This window comes from Urtica dioica, chromosome 7 (assembly GCF_054948205.1).
Source record: "Urtica dioica subsp. dioica isolate 48M chromosome 7, U.dioica_male_clone48M_v1_H2, whole genome shotgun sequence".
Classification (NCBI taxonomy): domain Eukaryota; kingdom Viridiplantae; phylum Streptophyta; class Magnoliopsida; order Rosales; family Urticaceae; genus Urtica; species Urtica dioica.
The window spans coordinates 28,457,985-28,474,856 of NC_142762.1; the positions used below are offsets into that span (position 1 = coordinate 28,457,985).

General features: G+C 35.7%; 1 protein-coding gene across 1 annotated transcript; it reads right to left on the bottom strand.

Moving 5' to 3' along the window:
• Window positions 1-238: 238 nt before the first annotated feature.
• LOC149390667 (uncharacterized) lies at window positions 239-2,691 on the bottom strand. Its single transcript, XM_089620794.1, has 6 exons — window positions 2,371-2,691; window positions 2,163-2,261; window positions 2,039-2,080; window positions 1,782-1,911; window positions 665-766; window positions 239-531 (listed from the first exon to the last, which is right to left on the bottom strand). Exons 1-6 carry the CDS (start codon window positions 2,587-2,589, stop codon window positions 458-460), a joined length of 666 nt encoding a protein of 221 aa, XP_089476920.1. The 5' UTR covers window positions 2,590-2,691; the 3' UTR covers window positions 239-457.
• Window positions 2,692-16,872: the final 14,181 nt, after the last annotated feature.

The following is a 16,872-nucleotide window of genomic DNA, read 5'->3' on the forward strand; positions in this document are numbered from 1 at the left end:
AAAGGTGATGCAGAATTACCATTATACCAAGTTAGATACCACAAATAAGGGTAGATATTTTTAGCCGGCTAATACACCTTTATGATTAGGTTTTTACTCATTCCAAAGTCTGACTCGTTATAAAAACAATCTTCCATGATGATCAGACAATTTCCAGGTGTTGACAACAGTGATCGATTTCTTAAATGAAGTTATATTCAAGAATGATCCATAAGATTTTCGTGGTTAGATTCGAAGATACTTCACGAACCCCATACGAATTTTGAATTGACGAGTTGAAACCATAGATATCTTATTTGATCGCTCACATATATTCCACTTTTGTAAAGTTTGTGTTCATGATAAACGGATTATTAAAGTTTCCACATATCCCCCTCATATTAAACAACGGATTAAAAATTTATTAAATATGAAGGGATAATCGTATAATGACCAACACACTCATTTCCTTGCAACTCTATTCTTCTTCCTCCGACAAGCACTTCTCAACCTTTTCAAGAAAGTTCATCATTGTGGGCAAACTCTTTTCATCTGGAAAATAAACAACAAAAAGATCATTGTATAAATGTCATTTAACGAGCCCAATAATTATATATATACATTAACTTTGCTTTTGTGTTTAAAGCCGTGAAAGTATGATTATTATTATTATAAGCTTAATTACCTAGTCTTGGGACCGTGTGTCCCTTGGGGTGATGAATCACAACCGGATCTACACAACACTTCAAAAGCTCAAGTCCATACGGCTTCAAAAAGTCAGTCTCTCCTACAAAACATAATAAAACAAACAAACCATTCACTGTTAGATTTTGAGAACCCACTGCCTAATGAAGCAACTAGTCCAATTTGAGAAAGAAAAAAAAAAAAAAAAAAAAAAAAAAAAAAAAAAAAAAAAAAACCCATCGCTAACAAATAAATTCATAGACGTCACGTAAATATTAGTAAAAAGGAAACTGGTCTTACAAAAACCATTATTGGACAGTGATATATAATAGTAGTGCATAAAAAGACCACCTCTCCTCTAACCCTTAATACGAAAATGATATAAATTTTACACCCAAATAAAGTAGATAATCGGCTTGGCCTCCAATTCAACAACACGCTTTACCAAGAACTTCAATACTACAATAAAAGAAATGCGTGGATCGAATAATACAACGTCAATTATGATCTATTTTTATGCATAAAATGATAGATATTTAGAAGACCTCTGGTTTGATTTCAGATGTTATTCTAAATATATCATAATATACGAAAAATTACTCTCTAATAAAGCCTTATGGTTACGTAGATATTCTAATGTATCACATGTGCCAATTTTTTTTTTATTTTTTTGTTTAATAAATATTTGACGTAATAAATTAAACACACACAAAAAGCAAACATGTCCTTTTCATCAAATTATAAGTTTCAAATAAAATCTTAAGAACTTTTAGGTACTCTTAATAATCCTAAAATATGTGGTACCTAGGATAGCCTAGTGGTAATTGCACACCACCTCCTGTGGAGGTCGTGGGTTCAATCCTCACTGCAGCTAAGTTGTCTTAAAAAAAAAATATATATGCAGGGACGAACGCCACCTTTCAAACTTGTTTTTTATTTTTGTATGCATAACTAACTATATATGTTTTAAATAATTCGTTTATATTAGCTCCCTAATGAAAAAACACCATAAATTTGTCCCGGTCACATGTGTATAACATGGCGTATAGTGATTTTACCTTGATAAATTATAGATAAAATAAAACAAATGATGGAGAAAAGAAGGCAGAGATATGTACCTAAAAAATGAAGTGAAGGGCATTGAATTGGAGACGCGTAAGCTTTCTCAGCCACCACAAGTGACTTGAACTGTGCTCCTCCAATTATTATTAAGCTTTTTATTTTCGGAACCTTCGTTAATGCCACTCCCTACAAGTACAACACAACGTGACATTATTTTTTATTAATTTACAAAAAAAAAAAAAAAAAAAAAAAAAAAAGGCCGGTATCAAGTTCCTAAAAAATAGTTTAAAAAAATAAAGAAAACTGCACATACCTCGGCTTGAAGCCCTGGCAAACCCCCCGATATTATCGCTCCCTGTATTTGTATTTTCCAATATTCCAAATTAGCATAAGTTGGTCAAACAATCGAATCACACAACACAAATCCAGACTTTTACCTGCGAGAATCCAATGAGACCATCAAAAGGTCCGTTCTTTATCATCAAATCCTCGATGTATTGCAGACACTTCTCAAAGTTGGTGTACTCGTTAAATTCCTGTTCCGCAACAAAAAAATTAAAAAAAAATTTAAAAAAAAAAACGAGCCTATTTTCATTTCCGCGATTAATAAAAAAGATAAAGAGAAAACAAGAAGAAGAGGCAAACCTTGTTGAATTGGAACCACTCGTAGTAGGGAGGGTCGAAAATGCCCTCGAGGTCGGACTTGCCTTGGGCCGGGAAAGGCCCATCGGGAAAAACGAGGTCAAGCCGGTTCAGCACCGATTCCGGCCATTTCCCGATCTGCTTTCTCATAATATCTCCGTTGGTTCTGAAGCCGTGAAGGCACAGAAACCGAGGCTTCCTTAGACCGCCTTCGCTTCCCATAATCTCGCTTCTTCTGCCTTTTACGTTCTCTGTTTTCCACTCTTTGAGGAAACTGTTCGCTCTCTCACTTTTGGTCACTTGGTCAAATGGCGTCTTTGGGATTGGTCTATTTAAAGAGAGAGAAAACGTGTGGGCGTTCATACTCCCCAATGAAACGACGTCGCTAGCCAGTCGATTGCAATGAGAGAGAGTTGCGCGTTTGAAATATGAGCATGCGTTGTACTTTTTGTTGGTAAGTAATGTCAAATTGTATTTAATATTCGTCGTCACGAGTGACGTGAGACAGAAGAGTACGCTTTGGTGTTTTGACACGTGGGCTTTGACTGGTGGAAGACGGTCTTTCGGGCTTCGTTATTTGCTGCCCTGTGTTAAAGTGTGAATACCGTTGAAAAAACTGTCACATGGAAAAATAACACATTTATACCCTGTGTTTTAGTGAAATGTCGAGTTCATATCTTCTGTTTAATTAAAATGACGAAATTATACCCTAAAATAAATAACAGTGTCACAAATATTCTTTTTATTGACTTTTCATTGACGTTGACTATAATATTTATAATACAAATACCAATTATCTTTATTCATTCGCGCTATATATGTAATTTATTTAAAAACTAAAAAATAAACAACAGTCCCTTAATCGTGAAGAACATAGAAAGAGACAAAGGGGTAAACATCGATAGTTGATAGTCACCAAAATCGCATATTCGAACAGAGAATCCAAGATTTAGGGTTACAATTCGAACACGGAATGAAGTCATTTCTTAGGCGGTATGAGTTTTATTATTTAATTTCAATTTAAGGCTATTTTTATTTCAAAATTGAGAATTTGGAAATTATGGTACTTATTTAGATTTGATTCGGTTTTTCTTATATAAGAGTTAATATCAATTAAAGGGAAATTTGTGACGCTGTTATTCATTTCAGGGTATAATTTCGTCATTTTAGTTAAACAAAAGGTATAATTTCGTCATTTTAGCTAAACAAAAGGTATAATTTCGTCATTTTAGTTAAACAGAGAGTATGAACTCGACATTTTTGAAAACCGAAGGTTAAACTCGACATTTCACTAAAACACATGGTATAAATGAGTTATTTTCCCTAAATTTAATCAAACACAAATTTGATTAACAAAATCATGGAGCGAATAAATTACAACATTAATTTAATTTTATCTTTGGGATTTGGGAGTTCACAAATTCAATTAACTTTTTTTTTTTAAAAACAGGAGCCAACTATTACAAAGTGGGTATAACACCCGCAAATACAATTTCACAGAAAGAGGCAAATGGGTAAACATCGATAGTTGATAGTCACCAAAATCGCATATTCGAACAGAGAATCCAAGATTTAGAGTTACAATTCGAACACGGAATGAAGTCATTTCTTAGGCGGTATGAGTTTTATTATTTAATTTCAATTTAAGGCTATTTTTATTTCAAAATTGAGAATTTGGAAATTAGGGTACTTATTTAGATTTGATTCGGTTTTTCTTATATAAGAGTTAATATCAATGAAAGGGAAAGTTGTGACGCTGTTATTCATTTCAGGGTATAATTTCGTCATTTTAGTTCAACAAAAGGTATAATTTCGTCATTTTAGTTAAACAGAGAGTATGAACTCGACATTTTTGAAAACCGAGGGTTAAACTCGACATTTCACTAAAACACATGGTATAAATGAGTTATTTTCCCTAAATTTAATCAAACACAAATTTGATTAACAAAATCATGGAGCGAATAAATTACAACATTAATTTAATTTTATCTTTGGGAGTTCACAAATTCAATTAACTTTTTTTTTTAAAAACAGGAGCCAACTATTACAAAGTGGGTATAACACCCGCAAATACAATTTTAGACATTCGAATTTTAGAATTTCTTTATACAAAAAATAATAGAAACTTAAATTGAAAAATTTCTACTGCTAACGCTGATAATTGTCTGAAAATAGATACAACAATTGTCTCGACAAATGCACGACTATACCGAACATACTCGATAATATTTTAAATGCAAAGACTGAATTATTCTTATATTAGACGAATCTCAATACAAGAAGTTTAAATTACAAAGGGGTTCAAAGTACAAAGAAGTAGAGATGACAAAATAGTGCAGCGTATGAGGTTTTTTGTTAGAATGAGTATCCAACATTTTCTTGTAAGATTTTTCGTTTTTTATACGCAAGGGTCAGGTATGAACGTGGGTTGATCAGTTCTCACGCCTTCGGAAATTATTTGGTAATTGTTCTGATCGTGTGATGTAACAGTCCAAATAACAAATCATGGGTTATTTATGCTTATACATGACCATTGTAAGCTTTCATTCGACTAGTCTTTATCATACCGAGAGCTTCTCTAATATTATTGTTTCGTTGTTCGATATTTGGAGCTTACCTCATGCTCCTGATCGTTCCTCACATATCTTTCGAACATTCTTGTTCGGTGTTTTATGGCTATTCAGTGTTATGAAATTCCAATCATAACAAACACCAAATATAATAAATAGTCCAATTTGTGCATCAAATGCACAATAATTATATAGCAGAAATCATGCCCTTTTCGGCAACCCTTAATGGATGGTGGAGAGATCCAACCAACCGCGATCCATTGACAGGATAAAGACATGTCTCGAAGCTGTATAGACAAAAGTCTAACAGAATTTGCCGAGTGGGAAGGTAGACGACGGCATACCCGTCTCCAATCCAAAACATAACACAACAATATCAACTTAACTTCCTATCATATAAAATAAGGAAAAAAACTAAAAATAAAAACAAAATTCAACACCATACTCGAAAATGACCCAAAACCATATCTACACCCACACGTAATCCATGTTCCCCCACGACTTTTCAAAAGGCGAGGAATACCTGAGGGCGAGAATCAACACCGTTGGAGACCATCTGAAGCCGAAAGTCATCGCTTTCGTGAGCCAAACAAGGGCGGCAGTTGCAAAGCAGAAGCTCGTTGGGGCTCTGACAACGGCGACTCAGACCCACAAGTAGTGAACACCCGACACCCGACGTCGATGGAATTGCGGGAATAGGAGACGACGCGGGGGTAGAGATAGAGATCTTTGTGGGATGAGATCCCAAACCGAGGAGCAAGGCAACATGAGCTCGTTGACTCATTTTCAGATGGAGAGGACAACAGGGGAGTCGAGGAGGTCGTTGAAATTGATGCACGTCAATGAGCCGCGGAGGCAAAAGACGACAGTGTCATACGGCCGAGTAGCAACGACGACGGTGAAATAGGAGCCCAACCAGATTCTAGACCTCTTTTTTGGCTCTCAAATCTCCCGATCATGGGAGGAGCGTAGATGATATTGTTACTTTGAGATTAGCTGCTTTTGTGTACGCAAAACAAGTGTTCTCTGTGTTGTTAGACACATCTTGCTAGGACATATGCTTATCTTCTACTTCAGCTCAGTGACGTGGTTTATGTCCTGACAGCTTTATGCTTTCACGTACCTTTTTCCTGATCGTCCAATGAGAGCACTCCAGGTGTTTTTGTAACCCTAGCCAATGACATTCTCTTTCCTTGTGTCTATAAAAGGAAATGTTCTCTATCGTGGTAAGGTTACACATCATAGAATCAAAAGCGTATATTCACCGCATAAGAATTGGTTGGTGCGTCTTTTGTACTCGGTGCTAAACATTCATTGTTAGAGTGTGTTTCACAGAGTTGGTTGTGGTTTCTTTGTTCTTGTAAAACAATCCTTCATGTTATAAAAGGTTGTTGATACATTGAGAGAGTGTGAGTGAAAAATGATGGGAGCTTAAACTTAAAGGGAGCCTAAGCTAGAATATACTAGAGTAATTTTGAAGTTAAATATATTGGAAGGTTATCGTCCATGGTGTTCCAACTATGTACTTATTCTACTGTCTCTTTCCACTAGAATTTAAGTCCCTCTAGAAGTAGGCGGTTTGGCCGAACTATGTTACCATCCTCCGTGTTCTTATTTACAGTTTTTATCTTAGTACTGAATCTTTAAAACTATAAAGGTGTTACAAGAAGTGTATGAAATATTTAAGGAAACAACTAAAACAATAGATCTTTTTTAAGACGAGATGAGAGAAGAGAGAGAAAGAGAACATAGAGAAGAACATAGAGAAATGAGAGAAAAAAAAAATAAAAAAATAAAAAAAACTAAATTTAAATGGTAGAATGGACATTAAACATTGTGAATGTTAATAAAAGTGTCATTAAATATATTTGGTTTATTTTGGTATATAAAAAAAACTCGTATAACTAATAAATTTGTCAAAATATATTTTTTATAATGAGATTTCCTCATTTTATTTTAGAATAAATTGTATAATTGCCCCCTTGATTTATGGTCTCACTGCAAAATGCCCCCTATCTTTTTAAAACTATTTGTTAACCCCCTGCTATATAAAAAAGTAGCAGTTGGGTCCTTCCGTCAAAAAAGTGGCCCAATCGTCAGTGAAATAATCACGTGGAACGCTCGTGTTCTGGTAAATAAAGGTAAAATCATTATTTTGGTAGTCGGATGAGGGAGTGTATTTAATTGTTTCTTTATTCATTTAAATTAAATAAGTTGAGGTGTAAAAGTAAATTAAATAAAGAAAAAAACAGTAAGTAAATTAAAAATAAAAGCAGTCGGATGTAAAAATAACAAATTGCATCGAGGTAAAACCCTAGAACTGAAAAACCAGTAATGGCGAAAGGTAAATCTCCCGGGAAGTCGTTACCGGCGCAAAGGTCTGTGGCATCTTCTCGCTCGAAGTCGAAAGGGAAAGCAAGTGCGAATAAGAAATCGACCGCACCGGCCAAGAAATCGCTAGCTCGAAAACCAAAACATAAGCAAAAATCGCCTGTTCCGACGAAGGAGTCTCCACCGAGTGAGAACGAATGTACAGGTATGAACATTTTTGTGTCTTTTAAGTGTTTTTTAAAGTCGATAATATAGTTGGGGACCACACTGCTTTTGTCGAATGAAAAGAAGTTTTTTTTTTTTTTTTATGGTTTTAGTGTGTGCGATGGTTTTTGTCCCCTTTTAATATACAGTGGGTACTTAATGTCGGTAGATTAAATTTATGCTTAGTATTGGTTGGTTGGTTGGCTATATTTAAATGGAAGCCAGGTTTGTGTTGTTGTTCTTTTATGTGGTTTGTTTTTCTATTCATGTACGAGATTTGTTAGATCTTTGAAGCAGTGATATCCCTTTCAACTAATAACGGCTCTTTGTTCGACTTTCGTTTTTTTTTTTTTTTTTTTTTTGCAGTTAAAATATTGAACTTCTTTGTCTTGAACGTTCACCATGGAGGTACGCTCTTGTTTGCAACGGCTAATCGTGATTGGAGCTATGAAGGTGGAGCTGTAGAGCGCATCGAAAGCGTAGACATAGATAGGATTTCGATGGTTTGTTTGGACAAGCTATTGACGGTGACGCTTGGATACACTACAGGACCGTTATTCTTCATGAAGTGTCCACCATGTGTGACAAACTAGAGTGCATATGCTCTGATGAAGATGGTGAGCCACATGAAGCTGCTGAGCCACATCAACTTGAAGAATTTGAAGGCTTTGACGACTTTGAAGATGCTGAGGGTGACGTTGAAGATACCGAGGGTGACATTGAAGATGCTGGTTTTGAAGCAAGCGAAGACGACGTAGAAGTTGATGGTGATGCTATTGACCTTGGCCTGGCGTACATAGGTAAAGGAATGAACGTCGTTAGTGATGAAGATGATGACTCGGATGACAGTGACTTCGACATGGATTCGTACATCGGAATTGAAGATTCATCGTCTGAAGAGGAGGTCAGACCACCCGGTGAAAGCTCTAGTGCCCCGAGGAATTTCAAAAAGAAACTCCCCTACTTCGTGGAGTTTAAAGAATCTGAATTAAAAAAACCCGGTCTTCAAGCTGGGTATGACATTCCAAATCGGCAAGCTCTTCAAGGAAGCCGTAAGGGAGTACTCAATACGCAGTGGTAAAGCCATTCATTTTAAGAAGAACGATTACAACAGAGTCTGTGCAGAGTGTGAGCATCCGAGCTGCAATTGAACGTGTTTTGCTTCATTGTCGAGGCGAACAGGTATGTTCATAGTAAGCTTGAGAATAGTATACTGTTTATACTATAGTCTTTGGATTTGGATTTGAAGAATTTTAGTTAGTCACTGAGTAGTTGTTGGTTAAAACAGGTTTTTTCCAAATCAAGACGTACATGAGTGAACATACATGCCCACGGGTTAATGTGAACAGGTTTGCGACAGCAAAATGGATGTCACGTACGTACATGCAACAATTCAAAGACTCCGATTCATGGTCAGCAAGGGATGTGATGAAACAGCTGCAGAGAGACTTTTTAGTTGAGTGTAATCGGGAGAAAGTGTACAGGGCAAAGAAGCTTGCTCTGATGGAAATTGAAGGGACGGGCTATGGGACTGTCAAGTTTCAGACTGAAAATTGTGAGAACGATAAACCGGTATTTAAAAGGATGTACGTGTGTTTCAAAGGCTGCAAAGAAGGATTTAAATATTGTAGGCCTGTTATTGGGTTTGATGGCTGCCACATAAAGGGTCATTATACCGATCAACTGTTGACGGCCATCGGAATTGATGCAAACAACGGCATATTTCCGATCGCGTATGCTGTTGTCGAGTCTGAATGCAAATCCTCTTGGGCCTGGTTCTTGGACTTTCTCAAAGATGACTTGCATATTGTGAATGGCCACTAATGGACATTCATAACCGATAAGCAAAAAGGGCTACAAGAAGCTTTATCAGGGATGTGGGAAGAAGGCTCTGTTCAAGCGGAGCACAGACATTGTGCACGGCATTTGCATAAAAACTTCACAAAGGTAATTTTCTTCTCTTTCTCGTACACATTGAATACACTGAATGATTCTATTTGTATTTGAATACACTTAATACACTTAATCATCCTAGGTACATAAAGGGTTGTTTCTGAAAACAAAGATGATGCACGCGGCGTTGTCGTATTCCACGGCTCGTTTTGAAGCTGAAATGGGTGTAATCAAAGACGATGAACCTGAGGCTTTGAGTGGCTTATGAGCAAAGGAATTGACCACTGGGCTAGAAGTCATTTCAGAACCGGTCCTAAGTGCGAGATCGCACTCAACAACTTGTGTGAGAGTTTCAACGGCACGCGAGCAATTATGCTGGCTAGACATATGCCAAAACTCTCTATGCTTGAGCGCATTAGACTGTATATACTTCACATGTTCACCAAGCAACGACTTGCCGGTGAGAAGCGGAATTCAGAGGTTGGACCACGCATTTTCAAGGTTATTGAAGCCAACAAGGTACTAAGTGCAGAAAATATTACTCATTGGGAGGGTGATTTGGATTATCAAGTGTCTAACATGTATGGAAGCATGTATAAAGTGAATCTTGATCACAAAACATGCTCATGTAGACGCTGGAATTTGTCTGGTACACTTATGCTGTAAACCCGGTCTTCCATTTATATTCCTACTATTTCCTTATCAAGCTTAACGATTGAATTTGCTGCAGGTATACCATGCTCACACGCCATTAGCTACATATGGCAAAGACATGAAGACCCATTGAATTATGTCTCCCATTGGTACAAAAAGGAGTGTTACCGAGAGACATACAAGCACAAGATTTTTCCAATCAATCCTCCATAAAAGTGGCCCAAAACAACATCCACACATATGGAGATGCCAGAAGACAGGGTCAAACCAGGTAGACCCAAAAAATTGAGGAGGGTTGAGCACGATGAGGTTATTCCTCGCGGTGGAACAAAGATGATGTTGGGGAATCAAGCGCTCTGATACCACTCGTTAAAGATGATTCTCCCATATAACCATATTAATGCGGAAAAAATAATTAATTACGCTGATCATAAGCTAATTAAATTATGGTTATAATTAACAAGATCTAGTTATGTTTAATTAATTTAATTCACGAGAGCATATTTATCAAGCAACCGATTTGAAGAAAAACGAATACTTATTTTCGGCTCAGCTACAGAACCCTCATAAACCAATCGCGTACTCCTTGCGTCGTCTCGATGAAGGACTTGAGGATGACACCTTAGTCTTCCGAAACGTAATCTCCGAGACGAATAAGAAAGATGAGTGGGCACAGTCTTTATCACACTAGATGAGAAACGTGGTGTTTCAAATCTCGCTCTTATTTTACTAAGAATGGAAACAAATTTCCGAGGGGGAGAGGCAGAAAATTTCGCACGGCCAAGAAGGAGAGCCACGAAATTATTAGGTCAAAATCCTTCTCCTTTTTGCCTTCTCATGAACCCCTATATATAGTAGTAAAATGAGATATTCATGGAACCTTCTAGAATATATTATTTCATTTTATTGTGTTCACACTAAATGATTTAATATAGGCCATTGGATCTCAACAGTGAATCCTACTTTTTCTCTCATCCATCAGATCAATATCTATGAGATATTATTCTCTATTTAAATAGAGAATATTTTATTTAGTGAGATAATAAAGGAGAATATATTATTTCCCTATAAATATATTCTCATATATTCTCCTAAATACTTTCCTTTAAATAAGGAGAGAATAAAAGACAATATCTTATATTATTCTCTCTCCTTTATTTAAACAACTAAAGAGAAAATATTGGTAAATACCAATATCATAAAAGTCGGATTTTAGGCACACGGCCAATGCAAATTTGCGCAACTCCCATGCCAAAATTCTCAAATCCGATTTTCATATTTTGTGCAAGGCCCAACTGCTTAAAACCCAATTAATTATTTATTTACTTGGTCCAACAACAAACAAATAATTAATAATTGATTATTTACTTGATCCAACAATAAATAAACAATTCTACCATAAATATTTATTTAATTATGCGAATACCCGTTTTCCAGAATTAATGTTGTCAATCACAATTACAGCAAGTGAGATTAATAATGATAAACATTATTATACGAAAGTTCTTATCCGCCTTTATCAGAGCCGAATCGGGGATTATGGACCTAGTAATAGAAGCTTAACAAATCCGATGAAAAAGACGAAATAGTCCTTTCCCTTTTTCCATCGATTCGTCTAATTTTGGTCAAATACTCCACTTTGTAAGCCAAAAATGAACTCTCCTTTAATACTAGAATTATATTTACTCATCGTGACGAGTGTCCACTGGTATAGTCAGTTCGTGATCAAGATCCTCCAGGTTCAACCCGTATCGAGAGAAGCCAATTTATTCCGTTATACTTCTCTTGATACATATCATTCTTAAGCATTGTTGTTTCCCCAGCGAAAGGTTCTTTCGAACGTTACTTATTTCGAAAGTGCTAGTAATCTATCGGTTCTGGAATCAACCCTTAGGTGAGTGAACATTAACCTTCTTTCAGGAAGGTTGAATTCCGTATCTGTAAATCACTTCCCACTCGAATCATGCTCTGAGAGACTCCCAAGACATAAGCTGTGATTAGCATGGATAGCCTTTTAGCGAATGAGTTAAAGAGCTCGGTAACATGACTCAGTGTCCATGATCACTTCAGAATTTGAGATCAAGTCTCACTGTGACCATCATAGCGGCATCGGTTAGTGTGTCGTAACGGTCCTTAAACGACACATCTACAACCAAGACATGTCCAAGTCGTACACTTACCACAAATGTAGAATGCTCCCACATAGTGATCAACCTTCACCTATGTGTTCCACATATATGACTTTAGATATAGCTTTCTAGGCGTATATCAGTCATCGACCTCGTTTTAGCTCACCGCCGGAACTCAGGTGCCCAGCACGTGACTCAGTTTAATACGGAGTCTATGGAAGATAGTTGTTATTGATTCTAATTGTTTAGAAAACAACCAACTAATCATATAATGCTAATAAAGTAATCTTATTATCGAATTTAGTACTCATTTGTTCATTATCTTCAAGTGGACAATATTCCCCACAGATGAGAAGACGCTACGTCGCAACAGCATGCTCAAAATGTGGCAAAGACGGTCACAACGCACGTACGTGTTTTAGAAGCCAGCAAGAGGAACAGGTACATTCAATACTCTAATATTGAGTTGCAAAGATTGAGTGCTACTTACTACCCACACTGTAACTGCAAAATAGAGACAAGCGTGGACCACTCGAAGAAGTCATGATGAAGGATAACCATCACAACCGACACAACCAACAAAGAGTCAAGGCAGAAGAAACAATGATGAAGGACCTCCACTACAATCTCAGCCGACACAACCAACACCCAGTCAACCAAGTCAAAGGATTGACATCAGGGTAAGCAAATTAGGATCATTTCATTTCAATTGAAATATGGTCAAATATGTGTTTGGTGGCAAATTCTTCTTACTCATTGTTTTTGGATATTTCAGATGAGCCCTCGACTTAGGAATCTCAGGACAGTCAACACCAACAATGAAGTTCAACGCGGGCGTAGAAGATTGTTCACCGAGTAATTTGTAGTGTGTATGAATATGTAAAGCCCTGACCCACTTTTGGAACATTTTAGAACTGTGTAAAATAGCTTTGTAAAGCTAAGTATGGGTTCATATTTTGAAACATTGGAATTGATCTATAATTTACCTAGATGTTTCAGTTTGATGTATGTAAAAGCTGTAAAATGCTTAAAATCCACTTTTTTGTGACATTGAAACATTGTAATCCACTTTTTTGTGCCATTACAAGTTATGTCTTTTTCTATATGTTATTTCCTTTTATCTCTTTTTTTTATCCGAGTCTTATTAAATCCACTCAATTTAATTAGAACACATTTCATTAACACATATTCAAAATACATCTGTCATAGAATACTCGCATACATATATCATTACACTGTAATTTACATAAGGTACCTAGTAAAAAAACAGACCACATTTTACTTGCCATTTTATTTGAATAACAACAGTTACAAAATCAATACAATTACACATAACAACAACTTAATTTGAAAAGCTTCACTAGCTAATTCGACCAAATTCTCTCTAGTATGAACGAAGGTAGTTGGACTCTCAGCTTCTGATTCAACATTTTCGTTCATTTTGTTCATCATTTTTGTAATTGTATCTGTCGATGGGGTACAACTCGGAGGGTCAATCCATCTAAAATATCCGCAACCTGGATCATTTTTATGCTGAGAAACCAAACAATTCTCACACAATCAAACACACAAATTATCCATGTTACCCAAACATACAAATTTAAGAAGAAAAAAAAAAACAACACTAACCGTATACAGAGCACAACTAAAAAAACATCTTACTGGGTTATGACCTGTCCTTGACGTCCTCTCCACAGTCTTCAATTCGCAAGAACATGTCGGCGGCTCCCGCACGGACGTTTCGCCAACAACGACGTCGGATTTCTTGCGATTAGACATGCTATGGCTTCTCTACATTCCGACGACACCTAAATTAGACGTGCGGAAGTTTTGAATTTGAATTTGAATCGAAGAAGCTAACCCTAGCTCAGTCGATTTGAGTGTTCTCTCTTTTTCGAATGGTTTTATTCAATAAAAATGAGAACAGAAAATAAAATGAAAAATCAAAGCAATTCTTTTACTTCATACCTCGTCCAAAGACATTCTCGTAAATTCATTTAACTCTGGTACCATGTGACTACCATGTGGCCATTTAATTGACGGAGTGAGCTTATAATACACGGAATGCCCATAAATTTTGTCGGTCGTGATATTGAGGTTCAATAACCTCAACTCTATATCATAAGTCATCTTCTGTTAGTGAGGTCATAAATCAGGGGGCAATTATACAAGTTATTCTTTATCTTAAATATATTTACATTTTAATAAAAAAAAGATTTAAAAAAATATATTTAAAAAAATAAATAAATAAACCCCCCAATTATTAGGGAAACTTGATAAACCAAGCATTTTGTGACACCACATTTGAAAATAAAGCCATGTTTTGGTACTCTTAGAAAAACCAAGCATTTTCACTTATGAAAAGTCAGAAATACCCTTAATTAAACCTATCTCCTCTTATCCTTACTTTCCTTCTTCTTCAGTAACGTTCAATAAAATCAAAACAAAAACGTGGAGCAAAACCCAAAACACCGAGAACGGAAGAAACCCACGCGAAAGCTCAGCGCCCAAGCCAGCCACTTCATCGCAAGTCAGTACAGCCCTCCCCGTCGCTACGCAGAGCGCCCAAGCAGGAACGACGAAGCAGGAACGGACGATGCCCACGCCCTAATTCCTTTAAACTCAAATTTGTTGGACCTTCTACGTAGTTAACCACTTGAGAGAAGAAAAATGGGTAAGTTTCGATCCCTAATTCGATGATATTTTGTAAGAGATTTGTTTGATTTGTTGAAAAAAGGAGTTTGTGTTCGTCATTTTATTTTGGATCCAGGAAAAAGTTTGAATTTGTTGTCTGTAATTTCGAACTTTATAGCTGTTATTTCTATTGCATTTTGAACTTTTTAACTTGTACAGATTTGACTTCTAATGTATACTTTTTAACATCTTAACAGGTCCAAACGTTAATATATGTTGTTTATTTGATGGTACTTGGGTGAACAAAGGTACAAAATGGGAATATACTAATGAATCGCGATTCGAACTGCGTGCACTAGCGAAAGACATATCTCGGGCGGATTTAAGACATTTTAGTTATTTTATGTCGTGGATTTCAGACATTTTAGTCATTTTATGTCTTTGATTTCAAAACTTCCAGTTATTTATGTAATGGATTTCAGACTTTTAAGTTATTTTATGTCGTGGATTTAAGACATTTCAGTTATTTTATGTCGTGGATTTCAGACATTTCAGGTATTTTATTTAATCAATTTCAGACATTTCAGTTATTTTATGTCGTGGATTTCAGACATTTCAGTTCTTTTATGTCGTGGATTTCAGACATTCCAGGTATTTTATGCAATAGATTTCAGATTTTTCAGTTATTTTATATCGTGGATTTCAGACATTTCAACTATTTTATGTTGTGGATTTCAGACATTTCAGTTATTTTATGTCGTGGATTTCAAAGGATTTCAGACATTTTAGAAATTTTATGTAATGGATTTCATACTTTTCAGTTATTTATGTGTTGGATTTCAGACTTTTCGGTTATTTTATGTCGTGGATTTCAGACATTTCAGTTTTGTGTGTCGTGGATTTCAGACATTTCAGAAATTTTATGTAATGGATTTCATACTTTCCAGTTATTTACGTGTTGGATTTCAGACTTTTCAGTTATTTTATGTCGTGTATTTCATACATTTCAGTTCTTTTATGTAATAGATTTCAGACTTTTCAGTTCTTTTATGTAATGGATTTCAGACTTTTCACTTATTTTATGTTTTTGAGTTCAAAACTTCCACTTATTTATGTGTTGGATTTCAAACATTTCAGGTATTTTATGTAATGGATTTCAGACTTTTCAGTTATTTTATGTTGTGGATTTCAGATATTTCAATTCTTTTATGTCGTGGATTTCAGACATTTCAGAAATTTTATGTAAGGGATTTCATTAAACTACCAAAGTAACTAACATTAAACATTGCAAACCCAATTTTCATCCAAAAAACTAGTCTCCAAAAATAGTACAAACTTTTTCATTGTTTTCATCCAATTTTCATCACCCTTTTTTCATTGTTTTCACTTTGGCTGTGTACAACGGAGTGTAATCATCATACTTTATGGGCCGCTTGCTCCTTCTCTTCGAAACTACACATTCCAACATAAAATAATTAAAAACCACAAACTTTGAAATTGAGAAAATAAACCATTAAATATAGGCAAAACAGTGTGAAATCAACATGAACTTACTATAGACGCGGACAGATTCTTTCGCTGGAGGGTATTTTTTCGCTGGAGCGTCTTTTTTCGCCGGAGGGTCTTTTATGAAATGTCTGAAATCCACAACATAAAAGAACTGAAAATGTCTGAAATTCATGACATAAAATAACTGAAAAATCTGAATCGCGATTCATCAGTATATTCCCATTTTGTACCTTTGTTCACCCAAGTACCATCAAATAAACAACATATATTAACGTTTGGACCTGTTAAGAAGTTAAAAAGTATTCATTAGAAATCAAATCTGTACAAGTTAAAAAGTTCGAAATGCAATCGAAATAACAGCTATAAAGTTCAAAATTACAGACAACAAATTCGAACTTTTTCCAGGATCCCAAATAAAATGATGAACACAAACTCCTTTTTTCAGCAAATCAAACAAATTTCTTACAAAATATCATCGAATTAGGGATCGAAACTTACCAATTTTTCTTCTCTCAAGTGGTTAACTACGTTGAAGGCTCAACAAATTTGAGTTTAAAGGAATTAGGGCGTGTGTATCGTCC

Excerpts from the sequence above, each read along its gene's own strand:
- LOC149390667 (XM_089620794.1), bottom strand. The coding sequence starts at position 2,589 with ATGGGAAGCGAAGGCGGTCTAAGGAAGCCTCGGTTTCTGTGCCTTCAC. Across the intron at positions 2,081-2,162 it reads GTCTCATTGGATTCTCGCAG|GGAGCGATAATATCGGGGGG; the intron begins GTAAAAGTCTGG and ends ATACAAATACAG. Across the intron at positions 532-664 it reads ACACACGGTCCCAAGACTAG|ATGAAAAGAGTTTGCCCACA; the intron begins GTAATTAAGCTT and ends TTTATTTTCCAG.